Below are 13,635 nucleotides of genomic sequence, written 5' to 3' on the forward strand. Positions count from 1 at the left end.
CCTGTAGAAATGCCGAAATGCCGAAATAGTTTCGACATGTCAAAATTGTCGAAACCTAAAAATATTACGTTTCACGTAATAACTCGGCGTCCAATGATCATAGAAAGATGCACCATAGCTCGTTGGAATCGTCTCATAACGACGAGTCGAATGGTGGTTAGATCGTCTTTCTACGATCACTGGATGCCGAGATATTGAGCGAAACGTCAAAAATCAGCATTTTGTATTTTGCGATACTGCGCCATTTGACGTTTCACTTAATAACTCGGCATCCAATGATCGTAGAAAGATGCACCATAGCTCGTTGGAATCGTCTCATAACGACGAGTCGAATGGTGGTTAGATCGTCTTTCTACGATCACTGGATGCCGAGATATTGAGCGAAACGTCAAAAATCAGCATTTTGTATTTTGCGATACTGCGCCATTTGACGTTTCACTTAATAACTCGGCATCCAATGATCGTAGAAAGATGCACCATAGCTCGTTGGAATCGTCTCATAACGACGAGTCGAATGGTGGTTAGATCGTCTTTCTACGATCACTGGATGCCGAGATATTGAGCGAAACGTCAAAAATCAGCATTTTGTATTTTGCGATACTGCGCCATTTGACGTTTCACTTAATAACTCGGCATCCAATGATCGTAGAAAGATGCACCATAGCTCGTTGGATTCGTCTCATAACGACGAGTCGAATGGTGGTTAAATCATCTTTCTACGATCATTGGATGCCGAGATAATAGACGAAACGTCAAATGGCGCAGTAGCGCAAAATACAAAATGCCGATTTTTGACGTTTCGCTCAATATCTCGGCATCCAGTGATCGTAGAAAGACGATTAGCAACCATTCGACTCGTCGTTATGAGACGATTCCAACGAGCTATGGTGCATCTTTCTACGATCATTGGATGCCGAGTTATTAAGTGAAACGTCAAATGGCGCAGTATCGCAAAATACAAAATGCCGATTTTTGACGTTTCGCTTAATATCTCGGCATCCAGTGATCATAGAAAGACGATTTAGCCACCATTCGACTCGTCGTTATGAGGCGATTCCAACGAGCTATAGTGCATCTTTCTATGATCATTGGACGCAGAGTTATTACGTGAAATGTAATATTTTTAGGTTTCGACAATTTTGACATGTCAAAATAGTTTTGACAATTTTGACATGCCGAAACTCCCTAATTTTGGCAGGGAACTTTAATTATAACGATAATGTAATGACGACGATAATGAAAATTTACCATTTGATTATTGTTTATTTTTTGGTTCAAAATAAAAAAAAAATGTATCTATATTTAAATAAGTAATACAAACAAATTGTTTATTTACATAATATTAAAATTTGTCATCCGGTTGTTGATCATTTTTGGCTAACAAAAAAATTATTCAGTTTTCACATGATTTGCTAAAAATTTTATCCCATAATTTTTAAGCAAGAAAGATCATTCTATATAAGTGCAATATCTCCCTATGGGTGGGTGGGTGGCGCGTCACGTTATTGTTATGACTTGAAATGATTGACATGTCATGATAGGTTAACGTTAACTTAACGTTAACATAAGATTAGTTTTTGAGTGATTTCCATTTTAAGATGCTGATCCCCCATCTTTGGTATTGATTTGCTGATTATATAAATACATTTCAAATCAAGCTTTTCTATTTTAGTACGATCGGCAACCAACAAATCTTTTAGTGTTTTAATAATTAATTAATATTTTTGGTGAAACATCTTAAATAAACTAGGTAGGTCTGGCGTAAATCGGTAATCTCTGTTAAATTAACCGATTCCGATTAATTATCCGTTATTATGTGCTACAAAAGATCTGCAATATAAGGAAAGTTCACAAATTAAGGATTGACAAATTTTCTTATACTCTTTTCTTTATTTTAACATGGCTGAGAATAAATTTTTACCAAAATTATCTCAAAATTTACTCGAAATTTTAGATGATGATGAATATTATGATATTACAATTGAAGTTGGTAATGACCCTAACGTGAAATTTTTTCGTGCTCACATGGTCATTTTAAATTTTCGTTCTCCTTATTTGCGAAGAATTTTATCAACTAATAAAAAGAAAAATGATGGAACTTTAGCACACATCAAATTACCAAATATTTTACCTGATATTTTTCAAATAATTATAAGGTAAGCTAAATTTTTATAAAAAGTCATTATTTTTGTAAAATATTTTTTTAATCAACATATTATTATATCTTAGGTATATTTATGGCGGAAGAATTTCTTTGATAGAATATGATATTTTAGATATTATTAAAATCTTGGTTGCCGCTAATGAACTAAGTCTTCAAGAATTAATTCCTCATATTCAATCGTTTTTGATTGAAAACAATGAAAACTGGATAGAACAAAATTTTAACCTAGTATACCAGACGAGCTTTGAAAATAATACTTTCCTGGATCTCCAAAAGTTTTGCACAGAGTTAATATCTAAACATCCAGAGAAAGTTTTCAATTCATTTGATTTTACTTCGACTCCAGAAAAAGCTTTAATCTCTCTTATTCAACATGATAATCATCAAATGGCCGAGGTTCAAGTTTGGGAGCATGTACTTAAATGGGGTATTGCTCAAAATCCTGGACTTTCTTCGGATCCTTCATGTTATACGAATGATGATTTTAATGCTTTAAAAAATACTTTGCAACAATGTGTTACTTTTATTAAATTTACTGAATTTACTTCTAAAGAAATTCTTAATAAGGTACATCCATACAAAAAGATTATTCCTGAGAAGTTATATGACGATACGATTAAATACTTTTTGGACAATCCAAATAATAAGCCAGAACCGAAACTAATCAAAAGTATTAAAAATATAGATTCAATAATTATTACAACTCAACATGCTGAATTAATCTCAAAATGGATTGATGGATTAGAAATTACAGATGAATTGAAAAATTCATATGAATTCAAATTAATTCTTCGTGGAACTCGTGATGGATTTACAGCTGAACAATTTCATGAAATATGTGATAATCGATCTCGTACTGTAACAATAATTAAAGTGAAAGGCAGCAGTGAAATTCTTGGAGGATATAATCCGATTGAATGGAAAAGTAGAAATAATATTAATAATTATCATGGTACTACTAAAGATAGTTTTATTTTCTCTTTTATGAATAAAGAAAGTATTATAGATCATATTATTAGTCGAATAGAAAATGAAAATTGTGCTATAAATTATTGGCACCAACTCGGACCATCATTTGGTGAAGGAGACCTTCAAATATATGGTAATGTTTCTTTTAAAAAAAGTAAAACAAGTCGTTGTTATAAAAGTTCTTATGACAAACAGATCAGAAATACACAAAGAGCATTTTCTGTGGATAATTATGAGATATTTCAGATTATAAATGATAATTGACAAAATGGTTTGTTAAGAAGTTGTGTATAAAAATATTAAATTTTAGTACCACTATATAATTCAATAAAAAAAAAAAAAAAATACATGAATTTTTTTTTATTTATATCACTTTATATTATAAAATACGGATTTAAACAATTGTAATAAAACTTGTAAAGTAATAATTACGAATCTTAAATAAAGATTTATAGATAACGTAGTTATTATATATTGACTGAAGTTATAATAATAAATAGTATACACAAATTTAAGACAATAAAAGGTTCAGATGAACTATAAACTCGGGTAAAAATCGCCAATAAACTTTAGAATATTTATATAATCTACCAAAAAATTTTAAAAGTATAATAACATACAAAAAACCTATCTCATAATAACAGATAAGGATAATTTCTTAAAAGATATTCATTTATTAGTAAAGGCAATTAATCACAATGTAAATAAATTGGACATTGTTTTTCATCTATTTTGATTAACCTGTACCTGCTGTTAAAAAAACAAATCGAAGAAGTACCGGCAGTTGCTATGTTTTACATGTTTTCTATTTTATTAATCAATTGTATACTACTCCTTAATTTTAAGTTTCTAACTAACCAGTGAGATATTTTTATATAAATAACCATGGTGTAATTAAATAAACGACCGGAAATCAAGACTCAGAGATCGATATTTAATTTTTAAAATTAATGAATTAACGTTATGTAAACTGCGGTATAAATTTTAAATAGGAAGAAATTATTAGTATACTCTATATAAACATTTGCTTATTTTTTGTGTGGATGGGAATTGAAGTTTATGATTACGAATTTGCTGATGAAACTTAGATGAGGTTTCTATTTCTAATACTTTAACCATTAATCTATTTATAACTTAAGACGATTCATCTCTTTTTTATAAAATTCATAACATAACTTATTTTTAAATAATAATTTTTCAAGTAATATTTTATTATTGGAATTTTTATTTATTAATCTGAATGAAAATATTTACACCAGTTACGTAACGTGTGTTGTATTTCTGATTATCCCATGTTTACTAATTGGTCGCCAGTGATTTTTTTGATGATATATTCATGCTTGTAATTTTTCTGATGATATTTTAATGCTCATGTATTTTTATTGTTTATTTATACCTCTCCCACTCTCTCCCATCACTGGACGTTAGTCTCCATGAGATAAGAGTTATTTCACGTGTCGCATAAATATCATGACTCCCTGTGAAATAACTATTACCTATGTAATCCTCTTTAAGTTTTCATATTAGGAAATTATGCAACACGAAATTACCAAATTTGGAATCTAAAAATTTTCATAATGGAACTACTTGCGTAAGATAGATTACGCTTGTGTTTCAGAATTTAAAAGTTTGGATATTTTTTTTAATAAAATAAAAAGGCCAGTATATTTAATGGCTGTTGAATTATCCAGCCATATATTTTTTTTTTTTGACAGTTTTTTATATAAATTATCGTTATAATTTGATGTAATCTTCATCTGACTTGACAATTAATTAACAAAATTGTGTAATTTATTAATAATAAATCAAACTGCGCCAAATATATATTGATATTGATATTGTAATTTGTAATGTAAATTTGGTGAAACATCTATCAATAAAATGGAATTCAATAGAAATGGATATCCCGTCGGCAAAATGCTCTTCTCGGCAGCAACCTGTTAACCGAATTACCGGTTAATTAACCGGTTATTATTGACCAATCACAATTACTCGTCCATTTATTACCGTTACGTGCTACAAAGACTTGCAATATAAGGTTGAAACCATTTCACAAATTAGGATTTGCAATATTCTACTCTCTCTTCTTTCATTTTAATATTGACAATTATAATGACAGATAATAAATTTTTACCAAAATTATCACAAAATTTACTCGAAATTTTGGATGATGAAGAATATTATGATATTACAATTGAAGTTGGTAATGAACCTAACGTAAAAATATTTCACGCTCATATGGTTATTTTAAATTATCGTTCACCTTATTTGAGAAGAATTTTATCAACTAATAAAAAGAAAAGTGATGAAACTTTAACACATATTAAATTACCAAATATTTTACCTGAAATTTTTCAAATAATTTTAAGGTAATTAAACTAAGTGTTATATATATAAATAAGACATTATTTTATAAATTTATTTATTATTTTTTTTTAACGTATTGTACTATTTTATTTTTAGGTATATTTATGGAGGAAGAATTTCTTTAGTAGAATATGATATTTTAGATATTATGAAAATCTTGGTCGCTGCTAATGAATTATGCCTTCAAGAATTAATTCTTCATTTACAATCATTTTTGATTGAAAATAAGAAAAATTGGGTAAACCAAAATTTTAACCTAATATATCAGATGAGCCTCGAAAATGATACTTTCTTGGATCTTCAAAAGTTTTGTGAAAAATTATTATCTAAACAACCAGAAAAAATTTTTAATTCACCTGATTTCACTTCAATTTCAGAAAAAGTTTTAATCTCTCTTATTCAACTTGATAAAATTAAAATGAGTGAAGTTCAAATTTGGGATCATGTTCTTAAATGGGGTATTGCTCAAAATCCTGGACTTTCATCAGATTCTTCAAGTTATTCAAATGAAGATTTTAATGTTTTAAAAAATACTTTACATCAATGCATTCCTTATATGAAATTCTTTAATTTAACTCCAAGAGAATTTTTAAATAATGTTATTCCTTATAGACAAATTTTACCTTATGAATTATATATAAATTCATTAAAACTATTTTTGAATAGTAATTATAGGCCATCTGAAAATGTTATTGATTCTAAAATAATTACAATTAAACATGTTGAATTAATCTCAAAATGGATTGATAAATTAGAGATTACGGATAAGTTGGAAAATTTATATAAATTCAAATTAATTCTTCGTGGATCTCGGGATGGATTTATGGCTGAACAATTTCATGAAATATGTGATAATCAATCTTGTACTGTAACGATTATTAAAGTGCAAGAGAGCAATGAAATACTTGGAGGATATAATCCTATTGAATGGAAAAATGAAAATAAAAATCTTGATAATTATGGCATTACTGAGGATAGTTTTATTTTCTCTTTTATGAATAAAGAAAATATTGAAAATCATATTATTAGTCGAGTGAAATTTGCTAATTGTGCTATAAATTATTGGAATAGTTACGGACCATCATTTGGTATTGGAGACCTTAAAATACACGGAGGTTATGGAGGTAAGAAAAGTTTTAAAAATAAATCTAGTTATTGTGAAAAACGATCTTATGAAAAAATGATCAGAAATACAGCGAATAGTTTTTCTGTAAAAGAATATGAAGTATTTCAGATCACAAAAGATAATTGATTAAAGAGTTTTTCAAAAAGCTGTGAATTTACATAATTAAAAAAAAAAATTGTTATTAGAAGATACAGTAATTTATTTATGCAATGAGTATAAATATTTTTTAATTTTTATCTCTTATTTGTAAAAAAAAAGAAGTGTACAAATTTTATTAATAAAATGAACGGATAAAAATTCGTCGAATTTTAATGAAAATTGTAAAGCGGAATATACAGTAAGCTTAGATAACAAAATTGTTTTGTACTAAGTTTAAATTATTTTGAACAAAAAGTCGTTTACGATGTTCTTCCAAGTGCATCATTACATTAAGTGAAAAAAGATCCAATTGTTGGCGGTGTAACTCTCATCTTAATTTATAAAAAAAAATAAAAATAAAAATTTCTTGTTCGTAAATTTTGTATTAAAAATAATTTGCATCTTTTTTTTTTTTAGTGGTAAAGTTTATGTATGTTTGCTGATGAAACTTAGAATTTTTTCAATTTCCATATTTCATCCGAAATTAACCCATTAACTCTATTAATAAATTAAGAAGACTCAAGATAACAAATTTTCTTTTTTCTATAATCCACAACATAACATATGACTTTATTAATAATTTTTATCATTATTTTTAAATAATACTTAAAATTCTAAATTTTTCAGTAATTCAATCGCATCATTGTCAAAATACCATTGTAAAAATATATATTTCTTTTTATTAATTATGAGAGAATATTTTAATAGTATGCAAAATCTTTACAATTATGTACTAATTTGAAATACTTCATATTCTTTTACAGAAAATTTCTCTTCGGTTTCCCTGATCTGTTTTTCATAAGATAATTGTTTACAATGACTGTTACAAGTATTAAAAGAATGTTCACGGCCTCCATATAATATAAGATCATCAGGACCAAATGATGGACCGTGGTGAGGCAAATAATTTACAGCTTGATATTCATTCCTTACTCTACTCAGAACATAATTACCAATATTTTCTTTATTCATGAAAGAAAATATAAAACTATTTCTAGTAGTGCCATAACATTTATAACTACTAAATCTAGAATCCCATTCAATTGGATTATATCCACCAAGAATTTCATTACTGTCTTTCAGTTTGATAACTGTCACTGTACGAGATTTATTATCACAAATTTTATGAAATTTTTCAGCCGAAAATCCATCACGAGATCCACGAAGAATTAATTTAAATTCATATGAATTTCTTAATTCGTCCCTATTCCTTAATCTATCGATCCACCTTGAGATTAATTCAGCATGTTGAATTGTAATAATTTTTGAATCAATAGTTTTAGGACTGATATTTTTGACTGGCAGTGGCTCTGAACTACTTGGCTCTGACCTACTTGGGCTATTATCATTTTCCAAAAAATATTGAATTACACCATCAAATAAATCTCTATCTAAAATCTTTTTATATGGAAATACTTTTTTCGAAAATTCTTGGCGAGTAAAATTATGAAAATTAATAAAAGAGATACATCTTTGCATAGTAACTTTTAAGGTATTAAAATCATCATCTGAATATTTCGAAAGATCTGAAGGAAGTTCAGGATTTTGGGCAATACCCCATCTAATTAAATGTTCCCAAATTTGAACTCTACTTATTTGAATATTATCTTGTTGAATAAGAGTGATCAAAGTATTTTCTGGAAGAGAAGTAAAATCTGGTGAACTAAAAATTTTTTCCGGATGTTTAGTTATTAACCCTCTACAAAATTCTTGGAGTTCCAAGAAAGAATCATATTTGAAACTTGTTTGATTCATCAGGTTAAAATTTTGTTCCATCCAGTTTGCTTTGTTTTCAATCAAAAATGATTGTAAATGAAGAATTAGTTCTTGAAGATTTAATTCACTTGCTGCAATCAAAATTTTAATAATATCTCGAGTATCATAATTTTTTAAAGAAAGTCTACCGCCATAAATATATCTAAAAAATATATATATATTTATATAATAAAAAAAAAAATTTAATAAAAATTTATTTAAAATAATAAATCATCTTAATATATTTCTTACGTTAAAATTGCTTGAAAAATTTCAGGTAAAATGTTTGGTAATTTAATATGTGTTAAAGTTCCATCATTTTTCTTTTTATTAGTTGATAAAATTCTTCTCAAATAAGGAGAACGATAATTTAAGATAACTATATGAGCACGAAATATTTTTACGTGAGGATCATTACCAACTTCTATTGTAATATCAAAATATTCGTTATCATTCAAGATTTCGAGAAAATTTTGGGATAATTTTGGTAAAAATTTATCACAATCCATTTTTAATTGTCAAAGATTTCAAGAACAGAAAATAAAAAAAAATTTTTCGTGTGAAATCCATTTTTCCTTTTATACTTTATATGGTAATCAATTTCCCGAATTAAAAATTGATTCTTGTAGATCTTTTATAAATTTGGTCAAAACTAATATAAGCCTTTCTCATACTAAATATGTGTTACCCCTATTGCTTACGAATTATTCCGATTCGTTGCCGCAGATGCAGTTTTGTTGATTATAAATTTAAGGAAATACAAAGTTTATTACGATAAAGTTAAAAGGCCACATAAAAATCTTTATATTTGAAGATTTAAAAAATAACATTTTTTTTTTGAATTTTTTTTTTATTTTCAATAATTCAAAAAAGAAAAATGATTAATTCGCAATCCATATAAGAATTAATAAATTTAATTATTAAAATAAATTTCAATAAATTCACGGAATGAAATTTTTAACTAAACTATCTTCAATTTAAAGTTAAACTTTATTCAAAAAGGAATATAAACATTATATTTATCAATTATAATTGCTAATTCTAATAGATTACATTTATAAATGATATCTTAATTAGAAGGAATGTTGGATTCCGAAATTATAAAATATTATACATATCGATATCTGATATCCCTTATTTTTATATTAATAAAACTATTACGATTCTTATACGAATTACTAATTAAAGGCCGGGTTAATATTTTTTTTTCCAAATTTTCTAAAATTCGTTAACAATAATTTAAAGATTCAAGGAAAACAGATTAATCTCAGGAAAATTAAACCAAACCAAGCACTATATTTTTTGAAAGCAAATTATGTTCTTTTATACCCACGTTAAATTCAAAAAATTCGCGTTTATCATCATAAAGCTTGATCATAAAATCATTATACTGTATATTTAAAACGTTAAAGCATCATCTAAACATAGTTAGAAATTTTGACATAATGTTTAGTAATAATAAAATAATTAAACATTAATCTGAAATATTACGTATTCTTATAATAAAAATGACAATATCGTGTTGTAATAGTTCCAATCTACTGAAGTTTGATAAGGTGGACTAATTGTATCTGCGCCTTTGTCTAAAAAAATCGCGTAAACTTCCCAAATTGGGTCCGTGATGTGATGATAGTCTGTTGTTTTTTGAATTTTGGTTACAAGGGATCATGCAATAGTAGTATCATTAACCTGTCGAGTCCATATGAATCTTAATTTATGTTAATGTTAATCTTTACAATTCCAATTCCCAACTCAATGTTCCTAAAATATATTTATGTAGTGTGTGTATACAGTATATAAGAATTATAAAAAAACTCACCAAATTAAGTTAAATACTTACTGCAACTAATTTTCGTCCCAATCAATGATCATTCTCATACGTATTGTTGTCGTAGCATCTTATTCATTAAAATAAGTTATTAAAATTGTACCTTCATTTAAAATAGAATTCATAAATACATATCCAACATACAATAATTATAAATGAGAAGAAACATTTAATGGTTTAATAGCTCCATTAGGAAATACAATATCTAAATTTGGATCAATACATGATTCAACTGATTTATCCTCAATTCCCCCAAATTAGTTAAATATCATGTTGTGCATCACAAAGTACCTTTGTAGTAATGGTAGATTTGATGAATTAATAATAATATACATACATAATAAATAATTTAAATAATTTAAATAATTTATTGTTACAATAAAAAATTAATTTGTGGCGCATAAAAATTATTTCAACGCTTACTTTATAAGAGGACCACATCAATATTGTCATTCTTTTATTTATTTATATATTAAAGGTTATTTTAAGTTCCGTGAAGTCTATTATTATTATTTCTATATAAAACAACTTTATTTAGAAATTCCATAAATAGAATGCACGAGCAATTGTCAAGAATGTTGCAAAAGTTTAACAATTTGTCTGACGTTTGGATTAGTCTCCGTATAAATAATTTGAATTGTGTGACTTGAAATCCCATGCCATATAATTAAAACCCGTGACATGCCTCCGCCTGATCTATTTATGGTTCGATCCGTGTGTAATGACTGTAATCGGAATTTTTTTTTTTGCTTATTAATTTTTTGTCCGATCTTTTTTTGGTTCCTTTTTTTTAAAAAAAATTTTCAAACCGAAAAAAAATTTTTTCTCAGTATAGTTTTTCTTTTTCAAGCCGAAAAATTTGTTTTTTTCACATTCTTTTCCCGTTTAGGTTTAATTTTTTTTTCCCAAACTGAAAAATTTTTTTTTATTAAATAATCCCCATTGTTTCAGTCTTTTAAGACCAATTTTTTTATATTATTTTTTTTCGATCTTTTTTTTTAGACCGTATTGTTAAAAAAAATTTTTTTTCACTCTTTTTGGATTGAATTATTGTCGTCATCAATCGTGAATTTACCTCCGAACAACACTCCTTTTTTTCAGATTTTTTTCGTACTTATTTTTTTTTTTCCGGATTCCCTTTTTTTTAACTGATTTCTTTCTTTATCCTTTTTCTTCCCTCCAAATTTTTTTTTAAATTTTTTATTATTATTAAATAAAAAAATTATTAAAATAAAAAATAAAATATTATATTAAATATATTTACAAAATTATTATTTTTTTTAAAAAAAAATCAATATAACATATCAGATAAAGAAAAATTGATAGAAAGATGAAGTAAGATTTTTTAAATTAAATTGAACACTGGATAAAATGGTTTGATTTTTCAAATTCATAAAAATCAATTAATTAATCATAAAATATGTAAAAATATCAATTCTTTTTGAAGAAATTGTTTGATTTAATAATAGATTATTATAACCAAATCCATATCCGAATTCCGAAATTCTCTAAATAACCACCAGATTTTTGAATAAAAGATTTTAATTCAAATGGTTTAGTTAAATTAATAATTTATCGAGTAAAATGAATAATAATAAATGAAATGAATAGATCCTAATACATTTAATTATTCAAATATTTTTCCTAATTAGTTATAAGTTTAAGATTGACGTAATATAAAATAAGAAATAATTGTAAAATTTATAATTAATTAATAAAAATATTTGTAGTATTTTCATAATATTAAAATTTTTTTGTCAAAAAATGAGGGTGAATGAAAAATAGGGAGAGTATTAAAGGGAAAGGGGAGTAAAAGAAACAAAAGTAACGAAAAAGATCAAGTGGGAACTAATAAAAAAAATGAAAAGAATGGAGGGGGACGAAATAGAGCAAAGGGGAATAAAAAAATGAAAGGAACAAAGGGTAGTGTAAAGAGAAGTGGGAATGGGAAAAAAATGTAAAGAACAAAAGATAGTGTAAAAGAACGAAAAAGATGAAGTGGGAATGGAAATGAAAGGAACGAAGGGTAGTGTAAAGGAATGAAAAAGACGAAAGGAACGAAGAGGAAATAAAAAACAATGGAAAAATGAAGGAAGGGAAGAATAATAAGAGCAAAAAGAAATGAAGAAAACAAAAAAAATGAAGAAGGGACGAAAATGAGATAAACAAGGGGACCAAGTAAAAACCAAACCCATAAAATCAAAAGAAGAAATAAAGTTAGTAAGGAACGAAAATTACATGTAAGAACCGAAAGACCTAATTAAATTCCTAATTATAAACAAATTGGCTGTAACCATCTTTACATTCCTTAAATATATCATAATAACGATTTAACTAGAAATAAAACTCAAAAAAATCGATATGCTAAATTATCAAAATTTGAATTTGTTAGATTGGTTCGTGTTCAATTATCTAAAGAGATATCATCCAAAATCACCGGATCTTACGCTCGAATATTATATTCTCCTTCTTTGAATTTATTAATAATTTTAATAATTTAAAAAATTATTATTATTATTTAAATAACAAAGAACACACATTTTTATGTATTAATTTAGATACAAATTATGATGAGAAAGATGATGATAGAGAGTGAACTAGTACATCTACCTCTACCTCAACTATTGATACATTTGCAGATCATGATATTGATTGGATTAGGAGTTCTTCGGACGAATACATACAAAGAACATGGAGAATTTTGGGATAATCATCGTAAATTATCATTTTTTAGTATAGTTGCTCCATTATATTTATGATTTTTATGATTTTGTTAAAGAAATTTTTTGATTTCAATGATTGATTAAACTGCGGTGCGGTTTACATCCTTGTATCATAAATTTTATCCCTTAAGACCTATTTCATCTTGTTGAAAAATTTAATACTCAAACGAAAACGATCATCATAACACTTTTTCATGTGTAACAAATGTAACGAAAAAATTCACATTTTGTTTTGTCAAAGTCTCAAAGATCAGTCTAATTATCGACCTAATTTGGACTTTATGGTTAGATCGATCATCAAAATTAGGCACTCTCAAATAAACAAACGTCATTCAACAAAAACGATTCACATTTGAATTTTTTGCTTTATGAATAGAACTATATATATAACTTAATTAACACAAATAAGACAGCACATACTTTTCGGAGTTACAAAATCGTGTCTTGAAAGGGAAAAAAAGGAAAGATATCTTAACTCCGGAATAAATAGAACAATTCTTTTATTATTACTTAATATGTATAACAATAAATTTTACAAATGAAATTAAGTAAACTTAAAATCGGC

At 26.5% G+C, this 13,635-nt stretch overlaps 3 protein-coding genes across 3 annotated transcripts; 2 read left to right on the plus strand and 1 right to left on the minus strand.

The window, feature by feature from the left end:
• Nucleotides 1–1,899: 1,899 nt before the first annotated feature.
• On the plus strand, nucleotides 1,900–3,849 carry OCT59_021128 (uncharacterized protein; the record flags this gene model as incomplete). Its single annotated transcript, XM_066149646.1, has 2 exons — nucleotides 1,900–2,156; nucleotides 2,230–3,849. 2 exons carry the CDS (start codon nucleotides 1,900–1,902, stop codon nucleotides 3,395–3,397), a joined length of 1,425 nt encoding a protein of 474 aa, XP_065990533.1. The 3' UTR covers nucleotides 3,398–3,849.
• Nucleotides 3,850–5,245: 1,396 nt separating this feature from the next.
• On the plus strand, nucleotides 5,246–6,752 carry OCT59_021129 (uncharacterized protein; the record flags this gene model as incomplete). The annotated part of the gene is made up of 2 exons (XM_066149647.1): nucleotides 5,246–5,502; nucleotides 5,597–6,752. The coding sequence occupies 2 exons, from the start codon at nucleotides 5,246–5,248 to the stop codon at nucleotides 6,750–6,752; spliced, it is 1,413 nt and encodes a 470-aa protein (XP_065990534.1).
• Nucleotides 6,753–7,417: 665 nt separating this feature from the next.
• On the minus strand, nucleotides 7,418–9,053 carry OCT59_021130 (uncharacterized protein). Its single transcript, XM_066149648.1, has 2 exons — nucleotides 8,772–9,053; nucleotides 7,418–8,682 (listed from the first exon to the last, which is right to left on the minus strand). Exons 1-2 carry the CDS (start codon nucleotides 9,026–9,028, stop codon nucleotides 7,491–7,493), a joined length of 1,449 nt encoding a protein of 482 aa, XP_065990535.1. The 5' UTR covers nucleotides 9,029–9,053; the 3' UTR covers nucleotides 7,418–7,490.
• Between the last annotated feature and the right edge of the window lie 4,582 nt (nucleotides 9,054–13,635).

The sequence above is a fragment of the Rhizophagus irregularis genome, chromosome 3 (assembly GCF_026210795.1).
Source record: "Rhizophagus irregularis chromosome 3, complete sequence".
NCBI classification, from domain to species: domain Eukaryota; kingdom Fungi; phylum Glomeromycota; class Glomeromycetes; order Glomerales; family Glomeraceae; genus Rhizophagus; species Rhizophagus irregularis.